This window comes from Tenrec ecaudatus, chromosome 18 (genome assembly GCF_050624435.1).
Source record: "Tenrec ecaudatus isolate mTenEca1 chromosome 18, mTenEca1.hap1, whole genome shotgun sequence".
Classification (NCBI taxonomy): domain Eukaryota; kingdom Metazoa; phylum Chordata; class Mammalia; order Afrosoricida; family Tenrecidae; genus Tenrec; species Tenrec ecaudatus.
In genome coordinates this window covers 37,828,743-37,850,590 of record NC_134547.1, presented here as the reverse complement: position 1 = coordinate 37,850,590, position 21,848 = coordinate 37,828,743, and the positions used below count along the sequence as shown (strand labels likewise).

Here is a 21,848-nt window from a genome sequence, read left to right as displayed (position 1 = left end):
TTCAGGAGGAAGTTGAAAAAATTAAAACATTCAAAGGGGACAGTTTGAGAAGACCAAGGGTTATAATGAAATGTTCACAGACTTGAAATTAGAAAATGAAAAAAAAAAAACAAAAAACATAGGAGCACACTCAGTATATACACCAAGCTGAAAGAAAACTTCAAATCTGGAATTGCAATATTGAAGAATTTAGTGGGCAAAATATTAATGATGCAGGAAGCAACGGAAGGAAGAACTACACAGAATCACTGTACCATAAAGAATTGGCTGATATTCAACCATTTCAAGAGGAAGCATATTATCAAGAACCAATAGCATTGAAGGAAGAGATTCAAGCTTCACTGAAGGCATTAGCCAAAAACAAGCTTCCAAGGCTGTGTGTGTTGGACAGGGTTCTCTAGAGACACAAACCAGATTGCTAGTAATTATATAGATATATATGTATAAAGATAGGTATATAATACAAGAAATGAACCGTTAAATTATATACAGATAGATTATACAAGAAATTAACAGTTAAATTGTAAAGCAGTGAGACACTAGCAATCCTTTAAGGCTTGAGAGCCGTCTGTCGCCAGTCCCCTTCTGTAGAGAGAGCTGGGCAATATATTACCCAGGCAGCAAACAGCAAGGCAGGTCACCAACTGTCACCACCTGTCGGTCCCCAGCTCCAGAGACGAACATTCCAATCGTGTGGGATTAAAGGGACCTCAACTTGCAGCGACACAGTCCACAGGCTAGGCATCCCACAGGTAGAGTACCCCTTTAAATTGAGGCACAGAACAAGCAAGACTGGGCTCACCGAGCCATTTATCCCTCTGCCCTTCAGTTAATCCTACTTGTGTTTATCGGCCAGGCTGGCACAATAAACTATCGCAAAGAATTAGTAGAATACCAATTGAAATATTTCAGTAAGCCTATGAAGCACTGGAAGCTCTCATTCATGTATAGCAAGAAATCTGGAAGACATCAACCTGACCAGCTGACTGGAAGAGATCCAGATTTGTGCTCATTCCTAAGAGATAACAATGCAAAAATTATTGCAGAGTATTAGGGACAGCAGCTTGAAACCTCCAGCTGCTCTGAAGGAGGAGATGGATTTCTACACTTGTAAAGAGTTACAGTGTCAGGAACTCATGGGGCAGTTTATCTTATTCAGTAGGGTTGCTGTGAGTCGGCATTTACTCAATGGCAGTGAAAAAATATTTTACTGAAGAGAAACAGTTGCCGCAGCGGTACATTGACAGGGAGCAGCCAGAAATTCAAGTTATAGTCAGATAAGACGCAGCATGAAAGATATCCTTGCTAATGGCAAGTGGATCTTGGCTGAAACCAGAGAATAGCAAGAAGTTGTTTACTTGTGTTTTATTGACTACACAAAAGTATTTAACTGTAGATCATAACAAACTGGATAACATTGAAAAGACTGGGAATTCCAGAATCCTTCATTGTGCTCATGTGGAACTGGTACGTAGACTCAAGGGAAGGGGGGAATGCTTACTGCCTGGCTTAGATGAGAAAAGGTGACCATGAGGGTTGTATCCTTTCACCACACTTGTTCAGTCTCTATACTAAGCACCTGATTGGAGCAGCTTCAAAATTGGAAAGGGGCTTTTAATATGCACTTAGCAGGTGACACAACCCTGCTTGCTGAAAGAGAGGAGGACTAGAAGCACGTGCTTGATAAAGCTCGAGGGCTGCCGTTTTCAATGTAGATTACCACTACATGCAAAGAAAACCAAAATTCTCACAACTGGGCCAACAGACAATGAAAAACGGAGAAAAGATGGCAATTGTCGAGGAGTTTGCTTGGAGCCACACTAAATGCGCACGGGAGTGACAGGAAATAAAACGGTGTATCACTGTGCACATGCGCTGCACAAAATCTCTTTGAAGTGTTAAAGAGCAAGGATGTCACTCGGTGTTTCTGACCTAAGTCATGGTGTTCGCATTCACCTCATGCAAAAAGTTGAAAGTTGGACGGTGAACAGGGAGACAAGAAGAATTGATGCATTTGAATTGCGCTGGTAAAGAATAGGGAAAGGTCTATGGACTGAGAAAAGCAAACAAATCTGTCTTGGAAGAAGTGCAGCCAAAATGTTGCTTAGACTTGAAGATGGCACGACTGTCCCACATACTTTGGGCATGTTATCAGGAGAGACTTCTCCTGGAAAAGGACAACATGCCTGGTAAAAATGAGGGTCAGAAAAAAGATGAAGACTTCATGAGATGGATTGACACAGCGGTTACACCAGTGGGCTTAAGCACAGCAACAATTGTGAGGATGGTGTCGGACCAGACAGTGTTTTGATTTGTTGTACACAGGCTTTCTGTGAGTCAGAAGCCACTGTGCAGCACCTAACGGCCACTATGTTGATGTGAAGAGTGGGCTCGACACCTAATGTGTTCTCAAAGAGGTCACCATTGGACTTTGGAGTGGTATTATATATCGTTGACTGAGTTTTTGCATATTTTAGTCTCTTCTTTGCCAGTAGACCTCATCCCCATCCCTGTCCATATCAACACTTTAACACACTCCTACACATTCATTTCCTAACCATCTCTTTTGAAACTCTTTGATGTAATGAGGCAAAACAAAAGCTGTGATAAAATATTCCTTAATTTTTTCAAAAACTGATTATTTTAGTTACTGTATATAGTTGAGTATAAGCTGATCCGAATATCAGCTGAGGCACCTAATTTTACCACAGAAACTGCATTTAAAATGTGCTGAAAAACTCGACTTATGCACGAGTGTATATGGTAAGAAGATTTAAGTTTTCTTTAAATAGAATGATAATCCAGTTTAATACCAAAAGATGTATTGCCCCAAGAAAACTTTCTACTAAATTTGATGCAGGCTATTCTGAAAATGGCTTTTACTTATTAACCCTATTCTAAATAACTTAAGTATTAGTCTGAATTAGAGTAGTGTAGAAATTCTATGTGTCTGTTCTGTTCATTGAACTGTCCCCAAAGTGTATATTGTGTGGCACATAGTAGGCATCACTAAAAATTTGTTGCATGAATTAAAGACATAAAAAAAACACTGAGTTAAAAAAAATAATTTCATTCTTTTGCAACATGGTTGCTATTCCAGTAGGAATTCAGTTTATATTTTAACTGAGTTCCTATTTAAATTCAAATATTTGGAATCTTGGAAATGCCTATATTTAATTAATCATTTTATTGGGATGCTCTAACTAATTTTATAACAATCCTTCATGTAATTGTATTAAGCATACTTGTGCTTAATATGTTTCCATCCAAATTTCCAAAACATTTTCTTTCTACTTGAACCCTTAGTATTAGCTCCTCTTTTTCCCCTCCCTCCTCCATCCTCATGAATCCTTGATCAAATTATATATTATTTTTTCATGTCTTCCACTGTCCGTTGTCTTCCTTCCCCCATATTTCTGTTTTGTCCCCCTGGGGGGTGGGCTATATCCAACCTTGTGATGGGTTTCCCCTCTACCTGCCACCTCCACCCCACCTACCTGCATGATATTGCAACTCCCACTACTGTTCTTGATGGTTTTATCTGTCCTGAATTCCATGTGTTGAGAGTTCTTACCTGTACTAATATGTGTACTCCAGTCTAGCCGGATTTGTAAGGAAGGCTCCAATCTAACTGGATTTGTCATGGTAGTGGTGACAGGGAAAACATTCAGGAACTAGAGGAAAGGTGTGTTTTGTTGGTGCTATACTGAACCCTGGTTGAATTGTCCCTTCCATGTAACCCTTCTGTGGAGGGATGTCCAGTTGTCTACAGATGGGGTCTTCAACCCCCCCTCATTCACATCGATATAATTGTTTTGGATCTTTTGATACCTGATCCCATCAACACCTCATGATCACACAGGCTGGTGCTGGGCTTCTTCGATGTGGCTTATTGCTTCCCTGCTGGATGCCTGTTTGTTTAACTTAAAGCCTTTAAGATCCCAGAGGCTACATCTTATGATAGCTGGGCACCATCTGCTTTCTTCACCACATTTGCTTACCGCAACCATTTTGTCTTCAGGATTCGTATTGGGAAGGTGAGCATCACAGAATGCCGGGTTATTATAACAAAGTGTTCTTATGTTTAGGGAGGCCTTGAGTGGAGGCCCACTGTCCATCTGCTATCTTAAAATTTAGCTATAAATATATGTACATTGGCCTCTATGACTTTCATATAAATGAATATATTTACATATATACATGTCTATAGCTATACTTCTATAAATAACTTTTGCCTCCTCTATTTCCTCTCATCTTCCTCCTCCCACGATCATGATTCACTCTCCATGCGGCTATCAGGAATTCCTCTCAGATACATTGCACTTGATCAAGTCCCACCAGGCATTATACGCCCTCCTCACCATCACTTTTAGATCTCTTATTGTTCCCTTATCCCTAAGTTTGTTGGCTCCCTACTCCCTCTCCCTGCCCCTTTCTTTCCGGTGCCCGCATTCTACCTCCACCCCCATCCCCAGGACTGCCAGGCCTGTTGTTTTCTCCTTGGGATTGTGTTAAGGGAAGCTAGCCCCTAACACATCCTTACGGGTCCTGTAGGCGCAGTTGTACAGCGATAATAAGTAAAGATCATAGTAAAGTTATAGCGAGCATGAGAGATAGAAGAGAAGTATTGCAATAAATGGAGTCAGACACAATTCATGGTAGCATGCTCCCCTCAGCCTGCTTGGTGGTCCACGTGGAGGGAGAGAGAGAGAATCATTAATGCTGACCAAGGCTTTTACATTCTCTAGGGACATGCAAGCCCCCTAATTACAGGTGAAGACATACGTCACAGGAAGGGGTTGTGCTATAGGTAATACAGTAATGGGAGGGAGTGGTCTAGGGAAATAGAAGCAATAGGAAGAGGGAGGGATTGGGGGTACACATGTGACAAGATGGGCGGACCCTAGATTTAGGTTGGCAGATCCTAGATTTAGGTTGGACCTCCATAGGAACCATCAGTAGGGTATAAACCCCACCTACAGTAACTAAATAGGTGGCTGCAGGCATCCATTGTCCTTAACAGCAGGGAGTGGGGGCCCCTGCAGTCTGGCAGCTGCTCTCCCTCAGGGAGGATGCCTGTGAGCACCTGACCTCCCCCCACAGGATTGTTGGTCCTGCTTATCTTATATAGCTAGACATAGGGTGAAAGGGGGGAAAAAAGGAATAACTAGTTCCAGGTCTGTCTTCTGACCCTTATGAGTGTTTTCCAATCAGAAGTCTATTTCAGAATTCCTTGGGGACTTCATTACTTTGCACTCCCTTCACGTCTCACCCCTTTGTGTGTGGGCAGACCAGGCACACTTTCCACACAGTGTCTCCAGTGCTGCCCCCTGAGTGCTATGATTCAGTGAGGGATTGTCTCATGGTGGAGTTGGCCCTACGGTCCTCTCGGCATCCAAAAGCCTGTTTTATAGCAGACATTATACTTGATTGTTATTGAAAATATAATCTTCAGGCCAATTTTGTGAAGTAAAAAATGATCCATAATTGATAAACCACGAAATGGCGGGGGTTTGAAATACTTAAAAGTCTTGTCCATGGATACACAGGTTGGAGCTTTAAACACATTTGACCAAAGTCACGCTACGCCTCATCTCTTCCCACAGAAGTTGAGGTTGGGGTTTTCAGAAGGTGGCAACATCAGGTGGCTCAAGCACTGATGAGTAAACACACCTCACTCATTTGACCCAGCTGCTTGGGAAGGAAATAGTCTAAAGGAAACTAGAGCTCTCAAGCAATACAGTGTGTTCATTTGAATTTCACCCTGTAGCAATCAGCCCACCCATCCCTGAATTTCTGTAAAGCCTTTCTTTATGTGCCTATCCACCATGAGGTCTGCAGCTTATACACATCCGTGAACAAATTTAAAATGTCCTACTCTACACTACCGAGTGTGTATATTTGTACTCAGTTTCCCCTTTTGTCACTATGATGAGTCAAATGATGAGTGAAAGGAAATGGCTTGTGGTATGCAGTTCTGTAGTTGCTAAGTAACACTTAGGCTTTCTCGTTCCAAAACTTCAGCAGAAGGGAACACCTGAATGGAATGAAGGGGAAGTGCAGAGTGGAGTCCCAAAGCCCATTTGTCGGCCACTGGAGATCCCCTCGCAGAGGGGTCTAGGGGAGGAGATGAGTCAGTCAGGGTGTGATGTAGTACTGATGAAAAATACAGCTTCCCTCCAGTTCCTAAATGCTACCTCCGCCCCAACTACCTTGATCCGAATTCTACCTTGCAAGTCTGGATAGAGCAGAGGAAGTACACTGGTGCAGATAGGAGCTGGAGGCACAGGGAGTCCAGGGCGGATGATCCCCTCAGGACCAGGGGTGTGAGTGGCGATACTGGGAGGGTAGAGGGTGAGTGGGTTGGAAAGAGGGAACCGATTACAAGGATTACATGTGACCTCCTCCCTGGGGGATGGACGACAGAAAAGGGGATGAAGGGAGATGTCGGACAGGGAAAGATATGACAAAATAATAATTTAAAACTTATCAAGGGCTCATGAAGGAGGGTGCAATGCTCTGGCACTTTCCCCTGGCTCCCTCTTCAAGTCCTTCTGAGGTTCAATTCCAGTCCCTCTTCTATGAAGCTTTTTCCAGACAAGGTGACTCAATCATCTCCCTTCCTCTCCTCTGACATCCTATTTTGTACTGTGCACTAGAATCAGTCCTACAGAGATGGGCTGCAATTTAGATTTCTGTTAGAGATACAAAGAGTAAAGTGCTGAGGCAGTGCACCCTGCCCCTGGTTGATAAGGTGACAGGATGAGCTGGGCTTAGGCTCGGGCTCTTCTCAATCCCCCAGAGCAGTTTTGTCTTCCCCAACTATGTCTATGTATTGGCTTGACACCTGAGAGACAAGTCACAGAGTAAGAGACTCAGAGAAGCTTCTTCTGCATTCCTCAATTTAAGACAATATGAAGAGACTGACCAGGCTGCAAGTCTCTACAAAACCCACACTATTACTGCCTACTGATTGTTGGAAAAATCAAGGGGATGTGAATGTGTTTAATTCTCATAAGGAAATGCACTGAAAACAGTACATTGTAACGTGTCTCCTTTTAATCAGATAAAAGCACGCATGAATCCCTTTCCTCTTTTCTTAAAATGCCTCTTCTGTTGAAGGCAATAGAAGCTGCATGGAGGTAGACTATCTAGTCGAGGCCTGAGGAAAATGGCGGGATATGGAAACACAGTGAAACTATGGCCCTAAATACAGCATGCAGAGGGGATGGGGAAACAAAAGTAGTTTCTAGAAACATGCTCTAAACTGATTTTCAAAGGGCTATCCTTGGCAATCAGAACAATTTTTGATGCCATGAAAAGTCTCTAGAGTTAACCAGCTGTTCAAAATTCTGGAGAACAAGCAGCTTTTACCTAGAACATTAGAGTACAGTAGGAACAAATTAAGTGAAGCAAAATCACTGTCCTTAAAACAATACAGTGGTTCTACCAAGGGTATGTTCCACTTCAAACGTGATATCCTAACCAAAAAATGTGCTTCATCATCACTGGTTCCCATGCCCTCTGCAATCAAATCAGAGAGCTCTCTGACAGATTCTGATTCAGACCATGCACTTGAACACACTTCACAGACAGTAATACTACTACTATACTTCTGTAAGGTCAACGCTCTGGTCCCAACTCCAAATGCTTAAACACAAATATTAAGCCCATGAAGGCATGCTGACTCTCAAGAGACATACATTCCTATTTATGTGCTGAGATGGAGGAAATCTGTCTGTCTCAGAGATGATTTCACTTGTTAAGTGGGTAAACTAGTCCAGGGCAGTCTGTCCCGCGGGAAAACACTTAACATGGCTTGTATAGACCCCAATGGGAGAATCCACCAGTAGTATGTTGATTCCTCTTCCGCCCTTGGTCACCCAGGCCTTGTGCTATACTTGGACTTTAAAATTTGGCTTTTCAAGGTGTATAGCATTCTTCATAGGTCACATCAGAAAGATTTGATTTGGAAATCTTTCTAAGTGAACCTCTTAAGCATCGGTTGCAGGTTAAAGGAACTGAAATACTTATTTGGGCTTAAAACAGAAAAAACACCCTAGTAAGAAGAAAAAGCTGACTGCTATCCCAATGTTGTAGACTTTGAAATCACTGGGCTTTGGATTCAAATCCATTGCTTTCAAAACCTTGCCCAATAATCAGCAACTTAAGATCAATGTATATTTGCTATTTTCATATTTTCTTTGCTTTTTGTGACGTCTTAATTCTGAAAACATAGTGAATGAGCGTTACTGAAAGTTTTGTGTCTAACCTTCAATATTCTCTTAAGCAGTTTGACTCATTTAAATTTGTAATCTATAGTCTAGTAAGTTTTACTATTTACATGGTCCTCAATAGTTTAAATTCTATATCACTTCCCAGATTGTTAATATTAATACTGAATGCTTCTTGCCGTTTACCTGTATTATTTCTCAATAAGTTGATAATGCTATCTCTAAAGTGGATTGGGGATATATACAAACCTTAAATATATGAATAAATTTTGAGCTCAAATGTACCGGTAATTATAAGCCCTAATTTAAGAACAATTAGTTCTTATGATTTGGCCCTGCTTGTTACTTCTCCTCATGAAGAGATTATTAAAGAAACATGGATGCAAAACATGGCGAGGAAATCATGGTACCCAGCTATCAAAAAAAAAAAAATAGTGTCCGGGTCTTCAAGGCTTCTCTTAAAACAGGTAGCCATCTAAGTGAGTGTCAACTAAGTCTACATGGAAGAAGCACGCCTGCCTGTGTGATCCAAGGACTGCAAAGGAAGAAAAGAAAACAAGACCAGGGGAGGGAATTGTGTCACAGTTTATATCTGACTACCCGGTTTGCAAAAGACTGTAGATAGCAGGTAAATCCCAAGATCCATTTGTAGAGTCCCCAGATGGATCAAGCTTCCACTGAAATCCCCTCATACCACTGCCTATGCAGACAGTCATAGGTTGTTATTATTGAAATAAACTTCATGAACTTTACTAAAAAGTTCATGGCTGTTTCCATCTGGGCTGCAGGTTCTACAATCAAATTGCTAAGAGAAGACTGCCCACGCTGCCCTTTCCCAAGCCATGAGATAACTGGAGAAGAAATATCTTTTCCTCCCACGGGTTGAGTTTCTAGGGCTTTTATTCTATAAGCTGACTTTTGGATTCTGAGGTGATACCTGTGAGATTGGGGATAAATGGGGAGCTTACAGTAATAGATACATGAAGAATATGATCTAAAATGGATTATGGGGATGATTTCACAACTAATATATCTAAAACATTGGATTATATGGTACGTGAGTCATAGGTCAATAAAATTTTTTAAAGAGATACATTCGTGTTTTCATACAATAGCTAACAAGTTGTGACACCTGATTGTTTTCCACATTATAGCAGGGAATCAATCAGAAGGAAGGGTATACAACTGGAGGGCACATTGGCAACAGACATCTGAGGAAAACTCATGTTAGAACTAGATAAGGTAGTGTGATGAAACCGTGAAAACTCTTTTTGAGTTAGCCAGTAATATGTAACTTCCAGTATTGCCGCTAACACCACTGGTCCTGAAGGGATCATCCGCCCTGGATTCCCTGTTTCCAGTTCCTATCTGTACCAGTGTACATCCTCTGGCCCAGACTTGCAAGGTAGAATTGGGATTATGATAGTGGGGGGTAGGAAGCAATTTAGGAACTAGAGGAAAGTTGTATATTTCATTGTTGCTACATCGCACTATGACTGGCTCATCTCCTCCCCAAGACTCTTCTGTAAGGGAATGTCCAGTGGCCTACAAATGGGCTTAGGGTCTCCACCCGGCACTCCCCACCTCATCCACTATGGTAAGATTGTTTGTTCTGATGATGCCTAATACCTAATCCCTTCGTACATATTGGTGTGCTTCTTCCATGTGGGCTTTGTTGCTTCTGAGCTAGATGGCCGCTTGTTTACCTTCAAGCCTTTAAGACCCCAGGCGCTATATCTTTGGATAGCCAGGCACCATCAGCTTTCTTCACCACATTTGCTTATGCACCCATTTGTCTTCAGCAATTATATCATGGAGGTGAGCACACAGTGATATGACTTTTTGTTCTTTGATGCCTGATAATTGATCCCTTCAGCACCTCGTGATCATGTAGGCTGGTGTGTTTCTTCCATGTGGGCTTTGTTGCTTCTGGGCTACATGGCTGCTTGTTTACCTTCAAGCCTTTAAGACCCCAGACGCTATATCTTTAGATAGCTGGGCACCATCAACTTTCTTCACCACATTTGCTTATTCACCCACTTTGTCTTCAGTGGTTGTGTCAGGAAGGTGAGCATCATAGAATGCCAGTGTAATAGAAGAAAGTATTCTTGCATTGAGGGAGTACTTGAGTGGAGATCCAATATCCTTCTACGTTAATACTAAAGTTATAAATGTATGCACATAGATCACAAGGACTACAAGGATCTACATGTGACCTCTTCCCTGGGGGACGGACAACAGAAAAGTAGGTAAAGGGAGACGTCGGACAGGGCAAGAGGCTCATGGTAGTGGGTAGATCCCTTCTAAGCACTCAGATGTGGAAGGGCCCACAACTTGTCTAGAAGGATCGAGTTGTTGAAGGCCTTGAATAGAATCAAAGTCCCTAGTGCACCTGGTCAGTGTAACTGGAGTTGGCAGAGTAGGCTGGAATTAGAAGAGCTTCGGTTTCACTTTGGGATGTACTGTGCTGGTGGTGGTAGAAATTTCAAGTGAAGCAAATAGCCATGAATTTGTTTCAGGCCAGAACAGGTGAAGAGAAGACAGGAAATGAAGGTGCAGAAGTCACTGGCATAAGGTTTTATGGGTACTCACTGACTCAGTGAGATAGATTTTGCTATCATAAATTGTAGTATCACAGTTTTGAATTTTGATCTTTCCTTTTCCTATGGATAGTAACACCGACAAATGGATCACTGCTTGCAGAATTTAGAACTGTGAAAAACAGTTTTCATTGTTACTTTTGAAATTTGTCACCAGATCCTTTGGTGGGAGGAATGTTTTTTTAGCTCACTAGACCAGGACCCACAAATTTATGGACCAAATCTGGCCCACCATCGCAGCCTCACTCATCCATTGATAGCTGTCTGTGCCTGCTTTCGTACCACGGCAGAGTGAATGGTTGCAGAGAAGCCAAGTATCAGCAGGTTGATCCGGCCTGTCCTAGAGAAACTCGAACCCTCTTCAATGCTGTCCCTATCTAGTTTATTTTCCTCTGCATTTCTGCTTCTGCAAAACCACTGTTATGTATCTCTTTGTTTCATCTGAGCTCTTCTTTCAGCTTGTTTCCTAAAAGCTGCGGCCCAGGCAGGTTTCTTAGTTCTCCAGAAAAGGAAACAGGGTTTCCTGGAGCAAGAGGCAGCAGCAGCCTTTTGGAAGTTGGAGTGATTATGTCACATCATCATTTCTTTCCTCCGGCACAGTCAGTAGGAGTAGTTGTCATAGCTGCTAAAGTGATTCAGCAACAAAATTCTTAGTGAAGAGTCTCAAAGATTGTTAGAAGTCATATTTGAAGCAAGACTTAAAAATTGCATTGTCCCCCAATAGAATACCTTTTTAATTTTAAGAAAATAAAAATACAATAAGCAGACATTACCAAAAAGCTCAAATTGTTCTATCACAATAGCACGTGTTTAGATTAATAAAAATACAAGATGACTTATAAAACTATATTAAAAATTGCAGCTCCTACAATGGATTCTTTCTTGGTTTTTGTAAAGCAGGAGGCCATGCAATTTAATACCCCAAAAATGGTGCTAAAGAATTTTATGGGGGGTAGAGTGGGGAAGGGAAGGGGATAAAGAGGAGCTTCTATCAAGGAGGTCAAGAAGAAAGAAAATGTTTCGTTGAAACTGATTGTGGTAGCAATTGTACAATACTGCTCGAAGTGATGAAACTATGAAATGATATCTGTAAGCGCTCCCAATAAAATGATTTTTTAAAAGAATATTATGTTTTAATTGTTTTGTTTTTCCTTTCCTGACCAATCTGTAGATTTTACCTTTGCACTTTTTCTTGGTGAAAATTAATATGCTTTAAACATGTGTAACTGAAATTAATTTTACTTTTCATACAGGCATGGTTTACAAAAGTTCTTTTCTTGTCGTGGAATCGCAATTGCTGTTGAATATTTTTGGAAGCTTGGCAACAGAAACATCACTGTATTTGTCCCTCAGTGGAGAACAAGGCGTGATCCTAATGTCACAGGTGAGGCCAACTGGCTTGTCCAGATCTCTGAATTAGATGTTTACTGAACTGGATTATAATTACAACACATAATACTTAGAATCCAGCCATGTACCAACATACTTATTTTAAAAATTATTTTTAAGTCTCTGTGCTTTGATTTCTTTTTTTTTTTCAAACATTTTATTAGGGGCTCATACAACTCTTATCACAATCCATACATATACATACATCAATTGTATAAAGCACATCTGCACATTCCCTGCCCCAATCATTCTCAAAGCATTTGCTCTCCACTTAAGCCGTTTCCATCAGGTCCTCTTTTTTCCCCCCCTCCCTCCCCGCGTGCTTTGATTTCTTTGATGTTTTTCACCAGTATATTAAAGCTCATCGGAACTGTAACGCATCAATTGAAAAGACCGTTAGAGCATAAGAAATGTTTAGTGTTTTTTTTTTATATGGTCTCTTGATATCCTCAGGTAAATATCTTTTGACTTGTCAGTTTGGTGGTCTGTTTGACAGCATGCACTGGATATTTGTTTCGTAGGTCATGAGAAGACTATGCCAGGCAATTCAATATGTTGCCGTGATTAGGAGATACTCACCCAGCACACTAAACAGCAAATGAAGCTTAGTCATTAATGAGGTATAAAAGGTGAAGCCAAATTTTCCAAATTCATCCAAATACTGTAGAAAGGTATTTGTCCTAATAAAAAGTACCTGAGAAATCGGACAAATCCACTCATTTACTGTAGTTATTTTTGCAACTGGATTTCTGAGTCTTGCATTTCATATGTTCTATATAACACATTGCCACCTAGTTGATGCTGACTCATAACAATCCTATAGAACAGGATGAATTTCTGAGGCTACCAGGGCTCCCTATCTGCTGTCTAGGTCAGGGAAATAAGACAGTCATTTGAATATTTTTGCTTACATCAGTAGTGAGTCCTGGCGTAGGGAGTGCTGGTGCAGGAATTACAGACCTTTAGCTTCTTTTTGCCCTTACTGCTTTTCTTTAGTTTTGTCTTGGCCTCTTTTTCTTCTTTGGCACTACTCACCTCCGTGAAAATCAGTAAATATGTGTACAGATAAACTAACCTGGGTTGGATAGCAAGTAAGCTAAAGGGAGATTTTTACACGTTTGGAATAAGGACTAAGGCAGCCTTTCTTGTAATGGGCTTAAGCAGGTTGCTCCTCCCACTGCCTCTGGTTCGGTTACTCTGTCCTGTTCCCACCCTGTCTTCTCTTTGTTCTCTACTTCGTTTTTTCTTAGTAGGGCTTCGAAAGAGTTCTTGATGCTTGGGCTTATTAAATGTACGTCTATGGTTTTCTTCATTTAAGAAGGAAGTGAATTGAACCTACTTATATTTTTACAAATAGGCAAAATTAGGCATTTCATTTGCCTTAGTATGAGTCTTAATTCACACCCCCTCCCCCTTCCCAGTGAGATAGTAAAATTGAGTCTTCTCAAGTTGATAGAGAAAAGGACTTTTCATATCTCACTAGGTGAATCATTTGGGTGTACTTTCATTTAGTTAATTGTCTGGGGAATTAGCTTGATTTTGAATGTCTGTTTACCTTATTCCATGAACAGAACAACACTTCTTAACCCAGCTCCAGGAACTTGGAATATTATCTTTAACACCTGCACGGATGGTCTTTGGAGAAAGAATTGCTTCGCATGATGATAGGTATGAAAGGTTATTTCTTTTTTTAAGGTGGGTGTGGAGTGATAAGGAGCCAACCAGTGGGCATTGTTGTCTATCTAAACCGACACTTTGGGGCAGGGGGTATGCTTTTAAAGGATTCACTGATACAAGGTTTGAGGATTTTAAATTTTAGATCATGAGGACTGTTCAACGATGGTATGAATTTAGGAACACCAAAAACTGTTGATTTTTTTGTATTTTAATAAGACATAGTCAAGAATCTATAAATAAATGCAGATACTGTCTTTTTTTGTGCATGTGAAAAATAATACTTGTATTTTGGTCTATCTTGTCTCCATGTTGCAACCTCAAGAGTGATTTTCAGTCTCGTGCATAACCACCAATCATGTATCAGCCGGGGCATGTGCGTTGCTATGATGCTGAACAACTCAGCAAAGGGAGTAAGATAGTTTATCCTTGGTCTGGGAACCCATGCTAAATAAAATAAAGTTCAGGGGTGGCAGGGGTGTGTGGAGTGGTTTTCCAACTTTATCTACCTCCTGGTTTAGTTTTGGTCTGTGACTTAGTCTATTATTGTAAGGGTTGGGTGCTCAATGTTACCTCTGCATAATAGAAGATGAACCCAGCCAACCCTGGCATGGTAGGAGCAAGCTGCCTTTCTTAGATTAGAAAGCAAGTGCTAGTGTATTTGAGAAAACAAGATTTAGTCTGCACTCACTACTTTTTTCCCCTAAAAATTTTACAGCCACGTCCAAAGTGCAGAGCCAATTTCCAAGGACATGTGATGCAGGCGTATGCCCACCTTTAAGGAATGTGTGCTCTAGAGGTGGGCACACAACTAAAAGTGGGGAGTGTTGCTATGGTTGAGTAAAGACATTCAAGACTTCACTCATAGCACTAGCACCCATCATACAATCTTCCAGTTGTGTGAAATAAAGGATAGCAAGTCTCTTGGCTTATGGGAACATAAATGGTGACAGCTTATTCTGTCCTTCACGTTCATTTTTCCATTTATTATCATTTGGCCTTTTAAAAATAATGTTTATTATCACAGCACTTGTCGTGTTTCTGTTCAGTGTCCAAGTGCACCACCACTAAGAGAAATCAAAGTATTTTGCTTATGACCCATGCTGTGAATTATAGTTGAATGGATCAAAGATAACAGGGCTTTGGTGTGAAGAGAAACTTGAGATGGCAACAGACATTTATTCAGCAAAAAGTCCAAAAGGCTTTCTTGTCTCATAGCCCTTGTTCTCCAGGTTGGTATGAGACAATATCTGATAGGGAGAATCAGGGAGGAGACATGAAAAAGCAGTGTGGGTAGAAGTAGAGAGAGAAGGGATCAGCGAGGTACCACGAGGCAGGAGTAGGAAGGCACTTTTTGCTCCACGACCCTGATACCCTTGGTAGGAACCCTTAGTACTCAGCTGGAAAAGCAGCGTGGCTTCTGAGCTCATGAAAAATCACTCTCATACAAGCAGAATTTGAATTCACAGGCACTTAGAAATTACTTGTAAAATGTTCATTAGTAAATCCAAGGAGCTAACTCTTATTGATTTGCAAGGTATACTAATATCTAAAAGTAATGAAGTTTATTTTTAATCCCATTTTGAGTATTCACTATTGGCAATAAAATAGATTGCTTATGCTTCGCAGATACGTTTAATTTATTGTTCTATTCTCTTTGTCTACATTGCCTTCAGGAGATGGGGATAAAATTCTTCTTGGCCCCACATATTTCTTATTCATTAAAGGAGTTTGAACATGAATAATTTCCAGCGGCAGAATAGGATTTCTTTAATGCTTATTTCTTGCCCTTTTCACCATGTACTTTTTTAATAAATGTATTTAAATGACTCTTAAGTCAGATCAGAAAACGTGAACCTATGAACTTCAAGAAAGAAAAAGAAGAGTCAGAGAACTAAAAGTCTAGCAATTAAAAACTGGATGGAATCTCATAGGCCATCAGCTTTGCCGCTATCATCTTATTACTACTATTTATTAATAATAGATGTTTCCAGAAAATTGCATACCTTATAGCTGAGATCATCAAGGAAAATTAGATAAGTCCTCCTTTGATCACCATACAAATAAATCTCAGAGCTAGTCAACTTCTCTGATTGATCCTCAGCTGGCAGGCACATAACTTTTCTGCTCCCTAACAGTTAAATTCTTTGAGGCTTTTCTTATGAAGAGGAAATCTTTATTTTCTTGTAACACCGCTTCTTTAAGCTGGGGATCGTAACCTCTTTTATATTATCACAGGTTCCTTCTACACTTAGCAGACAAAACTGGTGGCATAATTGTAACAAACGATAACTTCAGAGAATTTGTGACCGAGTCCGTCTCTTGGAGAGAAATTATTACAAAAAGGTAATATTTTCTTCTTTGTCTTCAGTAAAGAATGCTATGTTGTTGTTTGTTTTCATTTAGTCCACTTTGGACCCACAGTAAAGGGGGCTTAATTATCTCCAAACCAAAATGTGTTTCTAGTCCATGGGGTGGTTGGCCCCTCTGAATAAGTGGGAGAGCACAGCAGAAAGAAGGAAAAGCCAGCAAGTGCTTTGTGAACTTTTTAGGTGTTGAGTTGTTTTCAGGTTTTTAAAACAGGTACTAGACACTGGGATATGTTCTGTTAACACCAGGCTATCTGCAGATGATAGTCCCTAAGCAGTACAAACATTTAATGTATTCCGCTGCTAACCAACAGTTTGAAGGTTCAAGTCCACCCAGATTCACCTTGGAGAAAGGCCTGAGGATATACTTATGAAAGATCAACCATTGGAAACGAGCTTAATTCCACTCTGACTGAAAAGATTAGTTGCTGCAGCCTTCCATGAACAAGGGCACATTGCTGTGACATCGTTACTCTGTTGTGCGTGATGGAGCAGAACCCAAGTGGGGCCGGGACTTACTCACGACTGACATGCCAGCAAGAGGATAGGACCAAAATCAGTGTGCTGCTGAGGCCTACTTCTCTGCTTTCTAATACTTGGTGCTTTTCTGTATCTAGTTCTTCAGTGATTGAAGTATGTTTGGATGTCATGCAAAATAACAGTTTGGCACTCATGCTCTATATTTTTTAACTTGTGATGATGCTGAAAACAGTATGGTTATTAAATACTTACTTCGAAGACTTGTTGTGACTAAGTATCTCCTGACTAGTTAACAAAAACAAAAGACATTGGTTAGTGGTGCTGGTGGTGGTGGTGGTAGGTGCCATTGAGTTGGTTCAGCTCACAGCAAACTCATATCCACGACAGGAGAACATGTATCTAAATCTTGTGCTGTCCACACAGTCACTGCAGCCACTATCTCTTGTCGAGGGCTTCTCTTCTCCACTTCTTTTCCGTTTTACCCGGCATTGTGCTCCTTCCTGATGACATATTTAAAGTATGTGACGCAAAGTCTTGCCATCGTCTTTTCAAAGGAGCATTCTGGCTGCACTTTTTTTGAAATAGATTTGTTTATTTTTCTGACAGTCCATGGCATATCCAATATATCTTCTTTGGTCTCTCATTGCCCAGCTTTAGCATGCATGTGGATCCGAGTCAGAATACCACGGCACATTGTGACTGTCAAAATGACGTATTTGCTTCTGAACACTTTACATAAAGAGACCTTCTGTGACAGGTGCTCCCGTGCAGTAGTCATTGTATTTCTTTTTTTTTTTTTAATTATTTATTAATTTTTCTTTCTTTTTTTTTTTTCCAATTCTTTTTTTTTTAATTTTAACAATTTATTGGGGCTCATACAATTCTTTTCACAGTTCATATATATACATACATCAATTGTATAAAGCACATCTGTACAGTCTTTGCCCTAATCATTTTTTTCTCTTTTCTTCTTTTACATTTTATTAGGGACTCATACAACTCTTACCACAATCCATACATATACATACATCAATTGTATAAAGCACATCCATACATTCCCTGCCCCAATCATTCTCAAGGCATTTGCTCTCCACTTAAGCCCCTTGCATCAGGTCCTCTTTTTTTTCCCCTCCTCCCTCCCCCTTCCCCCCTCCCTCATATGCCCTTGGTAATTTATACATCGTTGTTTTGTCATATCTTGCCCTATCCGGAGTCTCCCTTCCCCCCTTCTCTACTGTCCCTCTCCCAGGGAAGAGGTCACATGTGGATCCTTGTAATCAGTTCCCCCTTTCCAACCCACTCACCCTCCACTCTCCCAGCATCGTCCCTCACACCCTTGGTCCTGAAGGTATCATCCACCCTGGATTCCCTGTACCTCCAACCCCCATGTTCACCAGTGTACAGCCTCTGTCCTATCCAGCCCTACAAGGTAGAATTCGGATCATGGTAGTTGGGGGGAGGAAGCATCCAGGATCCGGGGGAAAGCTGTGTTCTTCATCGATACTACCTCACACCATAATTAACCCATCTCCTCTCCTAAACCCCTCTATGAGGGGATCTCCATTGGTCGACACTTGGGCCTTGGGTCTCCACTCTGCACTTCCCCCTTCATTTAATATGATATATATATACATATATATACATGCATATATATATATACACATACATACACACACTTATATCTTTTTTTTTTTTTTGCATGATGCCTTATACCTGGTCCCTTGGGCACCTCGTGATCGCACTGGCCGGTGTGCTTCTTCCATGTGGGCTTATTTGCTTCTGAGCTAGATGGCCGCTTGTTCACCTTCAAGCCTTTAAGACCCCAGACACTATCTCTTTTGATAGCCGGGCACCATCAGCTTTCTTCACCACATTTGCTTATGCACCCATTTGTCTTCAGCGATCCTATCATGGAGGTGTGCAGTCAATGATATGATTTTTTGCTCTTTGATGCCTGGTAACTGATCCCTTTGGGACCACTCGCTCACTCAGGCTGGTGTGTTCTTCCAGTCATTGTATTTCTTGACGGCTGTTTGTTCCCATGGGTGTTCGCATGGGATCCAAGTAGAACGAAGTCCTGCACAGCAGTCTTTTTCTTTGTTTATTGTGATGTGTATTCGTGTAGTTGCTAGAACTTCTGTTTTCTTTATGTAAAGATGTGCCCCATATTGAAGACTGTAGTCTTGGACCTTCCTCAGTAAGTCCTTCAAGTTCACTTTCAGCAAGAGTTCTGTCATTGCATAGGCCAGGTTGTTAGTGAACCACCCTCTAATCCTGGCAGCATATTCTTCGTATACTCCATCCTCTTGGCTTAATTACTCATTATAAAAATAAGTAAGTGTGATTAAGAACCAAGGGAGAAGTTCAAGCTGCAGTGCTGAAAAAGGCTCGAGGGATTGGTGGAATACCAATTGAAAGGTTTCAACAAATTAGTACAGCATTGGGATACTCACAAGTCTGCCAAGAAATGTGGAAGACAACTCCCTGGCCAATCAACTAGAAGGAACCCTTATCTGTACCCATTCCAAAGAAAAGTGACCCAACAGAATGCAGAAATTATCAAGCAACCCCAGTGATAACACGTACAAGTAATATTTTGCTGAAGATAATTTAAAAACAGCTGCAACTGTAGATCTACATAGAACTGCCAGAACTTCAAGCTGGATTCAGAAGAGGATGTAGAAAAAGGAATAACTTTGCTGACACCAGATACATCTTGGCTTAAAGCAGAGAATACCAGAAAGGTACTTGCCTTTGTTCCATTGATTATGAAAAGCCATTTGACAGGAGGACCATGACAAGTTATGGATAACTGCCCCCAAAATGAGAATTCTAGGGCATTTAAAGTGTGTCCATGTGAAACCTGTACAAAGACAATTTGCTAAATTATTAGATTTTGGGGGTACAGTTTTCATCTATAAATACCCACCTCAGGTTTAATTACCATATACATTTTGATCAAAAGCTTTTGAGAAGCTGAGGTTGATAATTAAACTGATAATTGGTGGTTTACTTTCTGGACATACTTAACCATGCATTAATTGTCTTAGGATCATGTGGTTGAGTGGCACACATGGTTCAGCGTAGACTACAACTGAAAGATTGGCGGTTCAAGCCCACCTAGAGGCCTCTTGGAAGACAGGCCTTGATAGTCATCTTCTGAAAGATCATAGCCTTGAAAATGCTTTGGAGAAGTCTTTCTCTGTCCTACTTAGTTCTAACAGACTCGACAGCAACTAACAACCGTCTTCTGGGACATATTTCTGTTGTTCAGTGTTATTGGACATTATCACCGCTAGTGTGCACAGAGGATTTAAATTCCACTAAGCAGGGCAATCAAATCAACTCATGACTTGGAAATTCATCAAAGCCAATCAGAAATGGAGGCCTTGGCAGCAGTCCAGGCACGTGGTCTATTCTTTGGCTTGCACTTTCTCCAGACTTGACGAGTGTGCCTGCTCGCCTACCGTATTCTTTTCCTTTTTGTAAAAGGTTGTCTTCAGTGAGTTCGCTTACAGGCACATTCATTACCAACTTCATCATAGCAAGCGCTGTGTCCTTACCTGACAATCATTGCTGCTTTGTAACCAAATTTTTAAAAGGCTATGGAGGATCGTGAGAGTCCAGAATCCCTCTGCAGAGTGTCTAGACAGAGTAAGCCTCAGACAGTTCCCTTCTGGCCATGCCAAGGGATGGGAACAGCTTTGCTATGAGGAGAGTCTTGTAAACTTGATTACAGTGGCGGGAACTACAGTATCGTATGCTACCTGGTCAGATGACCTCCTTCTTGACCCAACCTGAATGTGCTCTAGGTTTAAATATTTGTTGCTTGTGTCCTGACAGAAATTTCTTCCCTGGCCTTTAAAAATATTGCTGATGGTCTTTTATTTCTTACTCTTTATATTATTATTTTCATTTTGTTTTGTTCTGTTTTTCTGTTAGGTTTTCTAGTTTATGAAGCACAGAAAGAATGAATGCATAGAGACAATAACTGATGCAATGATTTAAGGGGACGGGGAGGGGAGAATTAAGGAGCAAATAATGGTTATGGAAGGGAGGACAGCTAGAACGGATTGTGATCATGTATATACAATTCTTTTTAGAAGCGACTTCGCTATGGAAGTTATGATATGTGAATTTTTTATCAATAAAACTTTTTTAAATTCTTGGGTTAAGTTGAGAATGTTCTATAAAAAGAAGCTGTTTAACAAGAAAAATATCTGAAAGATGCTATAAGGCATGTGAGAGCCAGCCCATCTAGTTTCTTACTCTATTGTATTCGTGTCCAGAAGAAAGAAAAACTTAGAGGTTTTTCATTTGTTTTTGTTTTTGCTCTTTAAAACAAGTATACAGCCCCAGAAATTGCAAGCAGACATTGCTTTGGGATTCGATACCCATTATGAGACATTTCTTCTCTGTTCATGAAGCAGTTGAGGACTCTACTCTCTCCAGCACTGTAAATACTCTCTGTGTTGTAGGTTGCTTCAGTATACTTTTGTGGGGGACATATTTATGGTTCCTGATGATCCCCTGGGAAGAAGTGGACCTCGATTAGAAGAATTTCTTCAGAAAGATGTCTTCCTTAGGTATTTGCCTTTTTCAGATTGTATTTATAAGTATACTTTAATCAATTTGTTTGTATAAGGGAGTACTCAAAAAACTGGAATTTTTTTCAAAGCTATGTATGTAATTTTTTTTTTTTTTTTTTACAAAAGAACCCTGTCACCTTCAAAGTGCTCTCCATTACACTTAATACATTTGTCAAAGCTGAAATTCCATTCTTGGAAACATTTTTCAAACTCATCTGTTTGGATGGTTGACAGCACCTCCCTCATGTTTTTTCTTCACCTCTTCTATGTCTTCAAATTGCTGTCCTTTCATGTCCCTCTTCATTCACAGAAACAAAAAGAAGTTGCACGGAGCAAGGTCAGGTGAGTAAGGTGCGTGGGGTAAGAAAGGCATGCTGGGTTTTTTTTTGCCAAAAACGGGCAGCACTGAGATGGCTGCATGAGCAGGTGCATTGTCCTGGTGGCAAGACCAGTTCCCTGTCTCCCACAAATCAGGCCTGTTTGTGTCCCACATGGTTAGGCAATCTTTTCAGA

General features: G+C 40.8%; 1 protein-coding gene across 2 annotated transcripts in view; it reads left to right on the top strand.

Annotated features, from left to right (window-relative positions):
• N4BP1 (NEDD4 binding protein 1) overlaps positions 1–21,848 on the top strand; it is a 60,804-nt gene that overhangs the window by 32,884 nt on the left and 6,072 nt on the right. For both annotated transcript variants that reach the window (XM_075537917.1, XM_075537919.1), the window contains 4 exons: positions 12,088–12,218; positions 13,795–13,891; positions 16,136–16,243; positions 21,225–21,332. In XM_075537917.1, coding sequence (XP_075394032.1) covers positions 12,088–12,218; positions 13,795–13,891; positions 16,136–16,243; positions 21,225–21,332 — 444 coding nt within the window. The remainder of the gene's footprint in view (positions 1–12,087; positions 12,219–13,794; positions 13,892–16,135; positions 16,244–21,224; positions 21,333–21,848) is intronic.